We start from the raw sequence: 13,874 nt of genomic DNA on the forward strand, positions 1-13,874 counted from the left end.
TTATTTTTGTTCAAAAATATACAACATATAAACTTTCTTGACTGGCCTTCCCTCTGGATTAGTTAGCAGCTTCCAATGACTGGCTACCTGTTATGCAGATGCTTTAAATATTTGTAATACGTAAAGAAATAATAAAAGCAATAAATCACCTGTGTCACCCTGTACGGTGTGACATATAAAAGAAAATGATAAAACCATTACTGTCAACATCTATTGCCAAACAATCTGAAAAGTTGGTTTTATATATGGTTGCTTTTCTCACGTTCATTAATTTATTTTTTTTACTTAACGATCAGAATAACTAACTAATTATAGTGAATATAAAATGATCGTACAAAAGTCCAAATCAATTGTAGTTTGCAAAAGTTATGCACCATAAGTTTTTAACAATTTTTTGACAGAGAATTGTGGATGGTTTAATTAACAAATTTAATAAGCGATAATTAAAGTACATGTAGAATATATCAAAGTGAAGAGGGCCTAAACTTAATTATTGAGTCAACTTATCATCAACAAAAATAAACTACTAATTGGGAAAATGATGGATGAACAGTTAATTGATGAAGTCGCTCAACATGGTGTTATTTTCAATCGTCAAAAATATTACCTTAATGGCAGTAATGGCCCAGGCGGTGTGGGGGGGAAGTATGAAACTAAAGACGAAGCTTGGCAAACAATTGCAATAAAGTTGAGGACAGATGGTAAGAGTATTGCCTTTTTACAAATTTGATGTAAAATATTTATTATATTCATATTCAGTTGAAACTTGTAAGAAACGATGGAAGTATTTACGGGAACGCTATGTTTCACAACGAAAACAGGGAGATCCTCCGGTATATGAGCACCTCTCTCGTCCATATCTCGAAAAAATGAAATTTCTCGATCAGCACATACAGCCTCGAAAATCCTACAGAAATGTGCCAAATTTTCTTACATCACCGCACTCGGTAAACAGTTCCAATTATAGTGAGTTCAATATGGATTCTAAATCAAATGGATCTATGAAAAATATAGGTCACTTCGGAAACTCTGCAGCCTCTCAACATCATTACCACCAATCAGATCCGCAACATACTATGAATGTACTGACTTCGTCAACGGTAGCTTCTTCAACACCAGAAAACGGAAATGGACATGTCAAAATAGAAGCTGATCAAATGTTTCGGGATTTTGCTGCAGCAGTAGCCTCACAACAGTTGCAACAAATTTCACAAACACATCTGCATCATCATCAAGCAGCCGCTGTAGCTGCCGCTATGGCCGACTCCTCGCAAAATTATAATGAACATTTTCGTGAAGGAAATCATTTGAACGGAAATGGTGTAGCTCATAATGGTAATAGCAGCGGTATTGGTATTTCGTCATCATCCTCGTCAATGAAATCACCTTTATCTTCTCCATTAGACGGTATAAACGGAAATCTTAGTGGAGGGAGTAAGTAAAATTAAGACTGAATGTTTTAAATTAGTTTCACGTTTTGTGAGAGGTGTGTAATATGCGTTTGCATATGGCATGTATCTGGCTTCAAACATTTATACTTCCAGCTTGTACTATTAGTTTTAGTTAAATTTTCATTTTCACATATGTTAAAATATTCTTATACTTTCTCTATTTTAAAGATCCTTCCACGAATGGCGCACAACAGGCAACAGCACAGCCTTCGTCCTCCAATCAGATATCGACACACGCATATAATGATTCCAATAACGATGAGCTGGACTCATCAACAGGTAGCAGTTATCATACAAAAAAGCCGCGTGTACATCTAAATTCCAATGTTGCTAGTATGACTCATAACAACAATCATTCGCAACAACAACACCTCAGTGCACATGATACATCCAATTCGACAAACGCACAATATGTTGGAGATACGGACGATGAATCAGATGACAATAGTAGTAGTATGCTGCAACCGCAGGCTATAATAAATGATAACCAGATTAATCACTATGATAGTTCAGCTTCAACATCCTCTGCAGCGGCAATGCAACGTAATCCGAATTCTTCAAATAATAATCAGCAACAGGGAATGTTTCCGGCGAACGCTGACTTCCTTTTTCAGCTTTATCAGCAATTGCCTCATCAACAGCAAACAGTAACATCGGCCCAGCAGCACCAGCACCAGCATATAAATAAGTTTCAAACACCACAAAATCCAGTTCCCGCGCGCAGTTCAGAGCACCTACTTGGTGAATTAGTGACAACAGAGCTATTAAAAATGACAAAAGATCGACGTAAACATGTTCAGAAGCGTATACTTGAAATCCTATTTTTTGATGATTGAAATATAATGTACATAAGTGTACAACAGTTGTTTGTGCTCATTAGCATCACACTACATTTTGCCAACTCCAAGATGGAGGAGCAGAAAGCTGATTCATTCCATATACAAAATATAAAATTAGTGATTATTCCAGTATATATATATACAATATATATTTGCTAGAAATGTGTGAAATTAAATTTTATTTGTGTCCGGAGAGCCCACCTTAAATATCTGTCAGCGTTATTGTTTTAAATTTTATAAAATCTATTTTCTTATTCTAGTCAGTTTGCAAAATTTGATTTAGAATAATTACCACTTACTAGCTCGTACCTTTAAACAATTCATTATTTTGTGCAAACACCATGAAGAAATGTTTAACGTGAGATTTAATTACTTAAAATTATGTACATATTTTTATATAACTGGTATATAAACCTTTTACCGCCTACTACTGAAAGTAAGTTATAAAATTCATCAATATGTAACATAGACTATCGATCTATAGGTACCGCTTCAAAATATTACGACAAAATAGAGTAATAAAGGTATATTCCTAACCCGTAAATATTACAGAGAATAAAATTAATTGCATTATATGTATGTAATATACATTCAAACCTAACCATATAACCGTGCAAGCCACCTATCGGTTATATTACTGGTTAATTGCACCACACCAGCAAAATTATCGGTTTCTTAAGGCCCAATTGACAATCTAAACAGAACTGTACGTGTGAGCTTTCATTCCTTTCTTACTTAAAGAACTTATGATTTGTGCGGTGTATATGCGTTGAATTCTACGCTAACTCTTCTTGTATTGGAGGAAAGTCATATGAAAACAATTGCGTATGTTGACACCATAAATTGTAAACAACTTTCAACGGCGCTGCTTTGAATTCGAACGGCGTTGCCAAGTTAGTCAAATCAGATGATTTCGTATACTATGTTTACTGTGGCGAAAGTATAAGTTGTATTTGGAAGTGATAACTAGATAAGAAAAATAGTGCTCAGGATTTGTTCCTCATATATTTTCCTAATTTGGTTGGCTATCACTATTAAACTTGAATAAAAATGATGTCACGTACACTTAAATGCCTGCAACTACAATTCAATGTTAGTACAATTTTAGGATCTAGTGCAAACAAAATTACAAGTAGTGCGAGAAAGCTATCCAATCTTCATCGGTCGCAGAAGCCCCATCAACAATTGTTGGTAAAATTCCTACGGTATGTAAATTTTACGTAAGCCAATAATTTTCTTAGTATTTGAGAACGAAATAATTATTTTATATACTAATGTCTCCATAATTTTTTTGGTTAGGTAAAAAGGAGAGTGTCATTAGCCACAAAGTTTATTTACCATTTGCTAGCAACTGCTTTGCCTCAATGTTACTCCACGCGAAAGTACTATGAATTGCTTCCCAAGACTATGGTACCAATAGGTGCTACTTCTCATTGACCTGTTGGCAGCATGATGATATGTTGTTTGCGTAAACGAAATTAAAAACCTGCTGAAGTTTAACAGTTTACAATATTCCGGGTTATTTCTTCAAGTAGAGTTATAACCACCATACTAGCACAAATGATGCCTCCGTAGAAGAGGTAGTAACACCAAAAAAACACCGCGAAAATGTGTCAAGTTGTATAGAAGGCAAATGAAAATAAGAAACATAATGGGAGGACCGCTTCGGTCATATCGTCATTTTCAGAAGGGAAATGCGCCATGAGTGCTACTCTAACAGTAGAATATTTTTGCTTTAAACCACTATATACCTTCCCGAAACGAATTTGATAGATTGTATATCAAGCGACCATATTTAAATTTTTTTATTATTTGTTAACAGTATTCATGGTCGGACTTTTAAGTATCATATAGTATAAAAATCATGATTCACCCATACATATGTACATATATGAAGAAAAATTAATCACTTGCAAGAATATATATTTCTTCGTTTTAAAATGTTTATTTTGTTTCTTTGAACTAGAAATTAATTCATATGTAAATTTTTACTTACAGCCCGCTTTCAATTCAAACGCATGCGCCTGATACGAAATATGTAAGTGCGTCAGGCGATGGGGCTCCTGACTTCATGGCATTATTTCCAGGTAGGAACAAAGAAAATTTGTTTCAAATTTCCATATGTACATTGAAGACTATAGGCACATTTAACATCATCAGTGAAAGGGACCGGGACAGGGGTCACTTATTGTTATACATTTTATATTGTAATGCAAACGTTTAGTTTGATATACATGTGTCGCATTCAATTTGCATGATAAAACTTATTAAACCCCAGTTCATAAATATAGGAGTCACACATATTCACATCACATTTTGTGTACGTTCAACTGAAGTCAAACCGCATGCGAAGCCAGTTGAAAGTGAAAATAGAAGGCTGGGTTGATATTGTTCTCGTAGTTAAGGAATTTTACTCATTACCTATTTCCCGAGTAATGATTGTAAATAAGGGCAGGTTGAGCAGCTTTGTGTTATAGTTAATTGTCTTCGAAATCATTTAACTATAGGAAACTGTTTTGCAAGTCGCTCAGGTATTTTTTTCTCCAAATGTTTGCTTTTTGGCATTTTGAGGTTGTTATGGCGGTGTAGCGCTTATATTCACATAACCGTACTTTGTAGATATGGTTCAATATGGGGATATATATAATAATAATAAGTGAACGATGAAAACGATATCCCTTGATACCTTTCATATTTACATTTTATTAAAAACAGCATTGTAATATTTTTTGCAGATATTGTACGTGAACTCACCGACGAAATAAGGAGCTTAAAAGCAGACGAGGCCGCAAGCTGGAACGAAAAGGTAAAAGTTCTGAAGTTTCATAATCAATTGCTGTATAAACAAAACTGTTTAAATTTATTGCAGGCCTTGGAGTACAATGCAATAGGCGGGAAAAAGAGTCGTGCTTTTCTTGCTATTTCAACCTACAAAAATCTAGTCAAACCCGAAGAGCTCACGCCAGAAAATCTTCAATTATTACACTATCTGGCATGGTGCATTGAAATGGTTTGTCTGTGTTTATTTTTGTTTTAGAAATTAAAAAATGCAATTTATATTAAGTAAATTAATTTCAAAATGTTTTTGTTCACAGTTACAATGTTTCTTCCTCATAACTGATGACATTGTGGACGACAGCATTACACGTCGTGGTCAATTGTGCTGGCACAAAAAGAATGATGTTGGCATTATAGCTGTCAACGATGCTATGATGATTGAAAATGGAATATACGCACTGCTGCGTAAACATTTTCGCCATTTGGATTGTTACGTTGATTTACTTGAACTATTTCATAAAATAACTTTTATTACAACCTCGGGACAATCAATGGATAATATTTATGCAAATAAAAAAGTAACCGATTTTAATATAGACAAATACAATGTAATTAGTGATACAAAAACTGGCTACTATTCTTTCTATTTTCCGGTAGCAGTGGCTTTCCATTTGGCAGGGTATGTTTGAAGCTTTAATTTTAAATTCAATTCAATATAATTAATTTAAATAATTAATTTTAGTGTAAAGAACAAAGCGGTATTTGAGGAATCAAAAACTATTCTTTTAGAAATGAGTCATTTATTTCAAGTACAAGACGATTTCATCGATTGTTTTGGTGATTCTGATATAAGTGGCAAAATCGGCACAGATATACAGGACAACAAAGCTTCTTGGTTGGCTGTAATGTGTATGCAGAAAGCTAGTCCCGCACAAAGAGAGATAATGGAGGAATGCTATGGACAAAAAGGTGAATAGTCAGAGAGAAAATATGTTGATATTGCTACATGTAAAATATAAAATATGTAACACTTTTCTTTACAGATGCTGAAAAAGTCGCGCGTGTTAAAGAACTTTACAAAGAATTGGATCTTATCAACCACTACCATGTGTATGAAGAGAGAAAATACAACGATATTAAAATGAAAATTCAACAAGCGTCCAATGGTGTACCCAAAGATGCCTTTTTATCTTTATTAAACAAATTCTATAAACGACAAGTCTAATTGGAGCAATGAAGATATAAAACGGAAAAATTGAACTTAGCAGAATTATTTCATATTTATAAATCTTACAGAGGTCATGGAGGTTATTTTCATCAACTTTTTTATCTGAAAATAAATTTCTTAAATGCACTTGTTAATAACTAAACCGAAGTACCTTTAAAGCCAAGCAAGAGGGAGTTGAGGTCGCAGTGGTGTTGTTGTAATTTTATCTAATCCCCGTTAGGGTGGTAAATTGTATTCGAGATCACCCAACAGTAGGCCCAGGAAACGTGCTATTTCGACGTGGTCGGACCATAGGGAGAGGGTTGTCAGATGTGTAGGGTTAGCTTGGCAATCAAGGAGGTGGTTAGTGTCATGCGGAGACTCGTTACATGCTGGACATGTATTTGGTATGCCGGGGTCAGTAATTCTGGTGGGGGTTTCGTCATTCATTGTGCAGAACATCGAGTCCTCTATCTGCTCTGCTAGCTTCATCCCCCTATGAATATTTGACAGGCAGGATTGCGAAAGATCGTGATGCGCGCTAAAGTCGCTTAGTACCAAACAGTTTTCATCACGAAGAAGCACGCCTATGTTCGGGTGTTTATGTTGTACAGTATGAAGGCTAGGCCTTCACTATTATCTCGCTCGCGATCCTTACGTTGGACGTTGAAAAATTCCTCCAGGGCCTTCTCTCTGCTGCAAGGAGTTGCTCCAGAGATGACAAATTTATTCTAAAACTCACCGGTCCGAACGGGAATAGAACACCGAAAAAACAGCCCTTGGACGGATAAAATCTGGGTCAATTTCGGTAAAGTAAAAGCGGCTGTCGTGGAAAAAGTTCCTCGTTTCCTCCCGTGCATTGCTCATAATACTCTAAATAGCTACCAACAACACCACATAGTAGTTCACCGGATGTATTCTTTTTACAATTAATCACCACAATCAAAACAAGTATGTTTAGGTTTAAAAAGCCTTGGTATTAAGAATGATTGGAATTTAATTCTACATATATAATTTGATAATTCCATTCGCTGAACTTCAAGTGTTTGTGAGTGAATACGATATGTTTAGAAAGATAATTTGAACTTTGTTATTGTTTAAATGAGTTAAGCCTCCCTCACTCTATCCTGGAAAAACTGGCGCACCCTAGCACAACTCAACTCCCCTGAGACGAACACCACACTTAACATCGCAAAACAACATGCACTAATAGAACACACCGGGGGACAAATTGCCTTTCACCACAGCAGGATGACAACTATCTACCTAACAAAAGGATTGGATCATCGCAGCTTTTGACACATTCGTTTAATACTTTCGAAGAGAAACGTTGACCACATGGTTCTTAAAGCGCCCATACACAAGCACACAAGTGCGTTCGATCGGTATGTGTGCGCTTGCGGTTTATCGTGTATGGGCTTGTTCGCGTACCGATCCATTTTCGCGAAAATGTTTGATTTTTTACGATCGGTGCGCGAGCATGTGTATCGTGTATGGCGTTGTCGGCGCACAAAATCTCATTTCTCTCGTGTCGCCGAAAAGTGAAGATCGCGGACAATGGCAAGTGTTAAGGGCAGAGCCTGCTTTCGAGGCTTCAAAAAATCGATTTTTTTGGGAGGGAAACAAATTATTGATTCAAGCGAAATTTCTAAGCTTTATAGTTATATATTTGAACATCTTTCACAAATTTTTTGGATACGAAATCTTTGATATTATGCCTTTGGGAAGCAATTACCCGATGCATCTCGTATGTACATTCTTCGGACGGCGGCCAGGATGCAGGTCGCGATTTCTATCGGAAACAAAAAATTTAAAGAGATTCATATTTTTTATGAATTTATCTTCTAGTTAAACTAAGAAAATTCCAAAAGAAAAGTGTAAAATTTAAAATTTTATTAAAAACTGAATAATTAGTGGCTTTTGATCAAAACAAGTTTACTTTATGCTGTTTAAAAGTATGTTAAAACTTGAATTTTCTTAAAATTTTTTTTAGTTTAAATAGAAGATAATTTTATGCCAATGATAATAAACTTTGCCCTAATTCCATACGACGTTTATTTTTTTTTTTCTATCCTGTCCGCCAATTAAGAATAATCGTAAAAATTAAAAACCGAGAAATCACGCTTCAAAGTTTTCGCTTTTTGCCTAAGCGCTCATATATATACATAAGTACATAGTGTAAGAAAAATAAAAGTTGGAATAACTTATCGAAATACAAAGAAATATATAAAAGTGCTACTTTAGAAATAAATTCGAAGAAATGTTCCGCTTGCTGTCGCACATGTTAACTCTGTGAAGAACGAACGTAAAATGGATTTGTGTGTCGTGTATGGGCAAACGAATTCATACCGATCGAACGCACTTGTGTGCTCGTGTATGGGCTCTATTACGCGCTGACCTTTTTCCCATATCAACATTTGTATACACATCCGTATACATACATATATACACATTCGCTAAAATACGGATCCGCGTCAACTCGATCGCCAACACCGGCAAATAACTCACGGAATGGGAGTCTCGCCGCCCCTACCTTGGTTTATATTTACAAACTTTATAAAATATTAATTTAGTGATGTAAATAAAATTATTGAAAAAATAAAGTGTATACAAAAATAAACGGATATTTTCATTTTGATGGCCGCAGTGGTAGCTGCACCTCACGATATTGTGTGTACATATAAACAGTTATAAATGATTTTATTAAAGGTCATCGTGTATTGAAAAGTAAACACTATAAATACGAGAAGCAGTGATACTTCACGTTTATATTTTATATTTTTGTAATCTGTAGTATTTCCGTGCAGTTTTATTTTGTCAGTGGCGCTATACACATGTTTTGAATTCAATATCAATTCAATATTCAAATCAAAAATTATTAACAAAAAATTATATTAGTGGCAGTGAAGGTGAATAATAGTAATAATAAGAAGAAGATAAGCTTAAATCGTTTTCTTTTTTCTCTGTTTTAAAATCCAAAAAAAAAATTCACTGATTTATTTTAATTTCCGCTGGAAGTAACTAAACTTCGTGATATCAGTTTTATATTTGGCATATGAATAGATCTGACATTGACATAATCTAAATCAAGTATGTATGTATATACGTAGTATACAAATTTAATAGTTTCCGCTATGAACTACAAATTTATTTATAACTAAAAGATCATAGGCGTACAGGACGTGTCAGGAAGAAGTGCCTCAATTAAATGTATGTCTATTTATGGTACATAGGGTCAAAAACAATTACCTAGTGCGCTACTTTGCAAGATCTGGGTCGCTCTCTATCCCTCTTTGCAGCTAACCTATTTTAAATCGCAGAGTGTATTTCAGATGTAAGAAGTAAGGAAAGGGTTCGGGTAAAACCGAACTTTTCATACTTTTCCAACTTGCTTGGATTAAAGCTGGGGTTCAGGTACGTCAGGCTTGTTAGTTATATCAGGGCTAGGTCAAGTTTTCGCCCATTTTTTTCTATTTTTAACACAAAGATTCACTTATGTAAAAAATTTGCTTTCTAATTGTCATTGAGGTAACTCATATATTGGCCGATATAAGCGATATAAAATCACCCGTAAGCTCGAAATATTTTATATAAGATATAAGAGTGAAGTAAAAAGTCAACTATAGGTACTGGGGTCCACATATTCGGTCGGTAACATACTTCAAAGGTCAAAGTTTTATCTAGTTATTGCTTATTGATTCGTATACTGGAAAGGGAAATTATCAAATAGAATTTTAAATAGTGTTATATGGAAAGTAGGCGTGGCGTATATAACGATTTCGCTCATTTTCATTTTGTGTGATACAAATTTCATGTACCGAATTTGATTGAAATCAGTCAAGCAGGTTCCGTGATCTGTGGTTTTACCTAAAAGTGAACGGTGTAGCGTCCATTGTTCAATTTTCAAACCCTCTCTTACCATCTTGGAGGTAAAATTTACTGTCTCTGACGTTTTTAGTAGTTTTAATACCATTATATAGAGAGTGGAGCCTGCCCATCTTTCATTTTTACAGTGTAGATAGGCGTTTTAGCACGAATCGTTTGGGAGATAGGTGGGAGCACGCCCATTGTCAAATTTATAGCCCACAGGCGCCCCTTGCTAATGCTTAATTAATTTATACATATGTATGTATTTCTTTATACTGGTTATGATAGTTTACTTCAGAATTATTTTTGAACAAATCTTCAAAAATTTAGAAAAATGTATTATATTCTTCGAAAATGGCGGCAAATACAACCAGCTTTTGTAAACGCAGTCACTGTGGAGAGTAACATTAGCAACATTAGCAACAATAACAACAAATCGTACTGTTTTCCTTCCACGTCACATCGCTATGCATCAAATCACTCCGGAACTAAAGTTACTAAACCATCACCTACTCGGGAGGCGCCCCTAAACTACATCGGAAATAAAATAAGGTGAGTGAAAATGGTCAGCACCTTCGACGCATCGTACATTATTGTGTACAATGAGTTTGTAAATTTATGAATATACTCGCACGTAAATTACAACACTTGCAATATTACAATTCAAATCCAGTATATGTACGAGTATGTGTACATATGTACATAATTATTATACTCTCACAACATGTTGCGACGGTAAATGATTGTGTTCACCTTACGGTTGTTTGTAACAATTAAAACTCATCGAGATAGATATATTGTATACTATATAGTATATGTAAACTATATAATCAGGATGGCGAGACGAGTTGAAATCCAGGTGACTTACTGTTCGTCCGTCTGGCCACGCAAGCTAAAATTGAGTAAAAATTATGCTACATATCCCCCGGATAATTGGACTTCAAAAATTGCACAATATTTGGTACAATTAACTGATACTCGTTTAATTGAGGAATTTGTTCAATTACTACAATCGCGCTTAATTAGGCAACCTAATCAAATGAAACTCATAAACTCATATGTACCCTTTGGGTATTTAGTATTTAGTTCTTAGCAATGAAACCTTAATAAAATTTTTCACTTTCAACGCAAAAAATATGATGAACAAACAGAAGACAATGCACTTATATATTTAGAGATATTGTTATATAAAACAAACAATTTGAGGAACAAAATAGGTAATATGAATTTTCAATTGTAGATGCCAGAGATAACTTTTTAAAGAAAGTTTTTTTTTGTAATAAGCTTGGGGAAATTAAAAGTATATTTTTTTAATAACATACCAATTAACCGAGGTCAATTAAGCGGGTAATTTTACACGTATGTACATATATGGATGAAACTTCCTTACTTACACATTGTATTGTATTATATTTCTCAGCCGATCACCAGCATTGGAACAAAATTTTGGATTAATTTCTAGACGATTGATGTCAAAAGATGAAATACGAGATTTCGATGCCGTATTGCCAGGTAAAACTAAAGTTACGACTTCCAAATTGCTCGTACTAAACCGAGTCTGATTGGGGATTTCAATATGTGGTCGCTAATATCTTCGGGGTTTTTAAGTTAAATTCTTCACAAATTGAATTTACATATGTTTGTATAAAGTACGTATTTTTAAAGCTTTAATAAAAGCTTCCATGAAAAAGGTTCCAAAAACCATGAGAAAGCGGTGCACTAACGAACAAAAGTTTAAAGAATTCTCTACCGCTAATTAAGTGGCACACACTATTAACACACAGTTTTAATTTTTTCAAGATGTTGTGCGCGGCCTTGGCTCTATAGCTGAACGATACAACAGCAAAGAAGCGGGGCAACGGTTCAGGAAGGTATCGGTTTTTGTTTAGTTAATCATAATTTCAAATACATATTTTTCATTTTATAGTGTCTGCAGTATAATTTATCACTTACAAATTACAAAAATGGCCTAATCCCCATTTTGACATACAAAAGTGCAGCAAAAGACGAGCAAATAAATGCGGAACATTTAAGATTGGCACATATGCTTGGCTGGTGTTTTGAAATGGTAATGTGTAAAAATATTATAATATAGCGATGCGTTGTATTTCTATGTCCAATAGATGCTGTGGTTCATACTCATGACCGATGACATATTGGACAAAAGCACAAGACGTCGTGGTCAATTGTGTTGGCATAAGTTGGAGGAGGTCGGTCTCTCCGCCATAAATGATGCAATCCTGATAGAGAATGGAATTTATGAGCTTCTCAAGAAACATTTCCGCCACTTAGATTGCTATGTTGATCTTCTCGAATTGTTTCATCAAAACACTTTTAAATGTTTATGTGGGCAATCATTAGATTTGCTTCTCACTAAAAGGAATGTGACTACCTTCAATATGGAGACGTATGATTCGCTAGTGTTGAATAAGACTTCCTGTCATTTTTTTTATTTGCCTGTTTTTGCAGGGCTTCATTTGGCAGGGTAAGTATCATGTCTATTTTACAACACATATGACTCCCGCAACATGTCCCACAGAGAATAATAGGTGTGTTCATACATACAAGTATATTCGTATGTATGCATTTGTATATATCCATTAAAAGATTTTAGTGACGAAAAGGTCAGAACGTTAGAATTGTTAACTTATAATGAAATAGTGTTTTATATATAAAAATGTTCAGAATGACGATTTGAAAAGCAATCTGGCTGTCCTTCCGCGCACGCGAAAACTTGAGAAATATTAAGATATGTTGATAAAATTTGGTACACGTGATATTCAAAACGCCCGTTTTACTGCATACCATAGTATATGTACATATATCGATCAATATGTAAGATAACTTAGCAAAATTAAGTGAACTTATAACATATAAAGTTTTCCAACTCCTGAAAGCATTTCTCTGTCTTTTTGTTCAATTTGGCAATTTGCCAAAGTATAAAATGATAAGTTCAGCCCTTCCTTTTGGAAATTATGAGACAGTTTGATGTTCGGCTACGACCGATCTTAATTTTTTGTTTAATGTAATTTTCTGTATTATTTGCAGAGTTAAAGATAAGCACGTTTTCGATGAATCCCAAAGCATTTTATTTGACTTGGGTCATTATTCGCAAGTTCAAAATGATTTTCATGACTGTTTCGGTGAATATGAATTCACTGGCAAAATCGGCACAGATATTGAAACTAACAAATGCTCCTGGTTGGCGGTGAAATGTATGGAACTGGCAAACCCACAACAAAAGTCTATTATGGCAGACTGTTATGGGCATAATGGTTAGTTGGTGGTATCACTATATATGGATAAGAAGATTTGCAAATTTTTGGGTTTGATTAAATCTCCCATTATTTTAGATCCTCAGAAGATAGCGCGCGTTAAGCAAGTTTACGAAGAATTGGATATGCTCAATATTTATGCCAAATATGAGGAAGAGACATGCAACCGTATTCTTATGAATATCCAAAATACATCAGATGCAGTTCCGCGAGAGATTTTGACAGAAATTCTTTGTCAAATTTATGACAATGATTATGAAATTAAGTAAAGACGGGTACCACAAAAGAACAAATAAGCAAAGAAATTAGCTACTTGGGAACTAATTTACGGTTTTGTGGTACTAATAGTTTAAAATTATTTTCCGGACCATCTTGAGTGAACTCTCTCAAAACTTTGTATTTTCAATATTTATTTAAACCAGGTGAACTCTCTAATTTTCGATGAGGTTTCAATAAT

The 13,874-nt window shown here is 34.6% G+C and overlaps 2 protein-coding genes across 2 annotated transcripts; both read left to right on the plus strand.

The window, feature by feature from the left end:
* Positions 1–211: 211 nt before the first annotated feature.
* Positions 212–2,834, plus strand: LOC126756091 (putative uncharacterized protein DDB_G0286901). The gene is made up of 3 exons (XM_050468920.1): positions 212–701; positions 760–1,434; positions 1,620–2,834. The coding sequence occupies exons 1-3, from the start codon at positions 539–541 to the stop codon at positions 2,285–2,287; spliced, it is 1,506 nt and encodes a 501-aa protein (XP_050324877.1). The 5' UTR covers positions 212–538; the 3' UTR covers positions 2,288–2,834.
* An 82-nt stretch (positions 2,835–2,916) lies between these two features.
* On the plus strand, positions 2,917–13,794 carry LOC126757444 (uncharacterized). The gene is made up of 15 exons (XM_050471362.1): positions 2,917–3,495; positions 4,289–4,377; positions 5,026–5,096; positions 5,160–5,300; positions 5,386–5,747; positions 5,811–6,037; positions 6,112–6,290; positions 6,365–6,375; positions 10,473–10,694; positions 11,563–11,654; positions 11,943–12,013; positions 12,070–12,210; positions 12,266–12,627; positions 13,191–13,417; positions 13,496–13,794. Exons 1-15 carry the CDS (start codon positions 3,341–3,343, stop codon positions 13,684–13,686), a joined length of 2,541 nt encoding a protein of 846 aa, XP_050327319.1. The 5' UTR covers positions 2,917–3,340; the 3' UTR covers positions 13,687–13,794.
* The last annotated feature ends 80 nt before the right edge of the window (positions 13,795–13,874 follow it).

The sequence above is a fragment of the Bactrocera neohumeralis genome, chromosome 4 (assembly GCF_024586455.1).
Source record: "Bactrocera neohumeralis isolate Rockhampton chromosome 4, APGP_CSIRO_Bneo_wtdbg2-racon-allhic-juicebox.fasta_v2, whole genome shotgun sequence".
NCBI lineage: Eukaryota > Metazoa > Arthropoda > Insecta > Diptera > Tephritidae > Bactrocera > Bactrocera neohumeralis.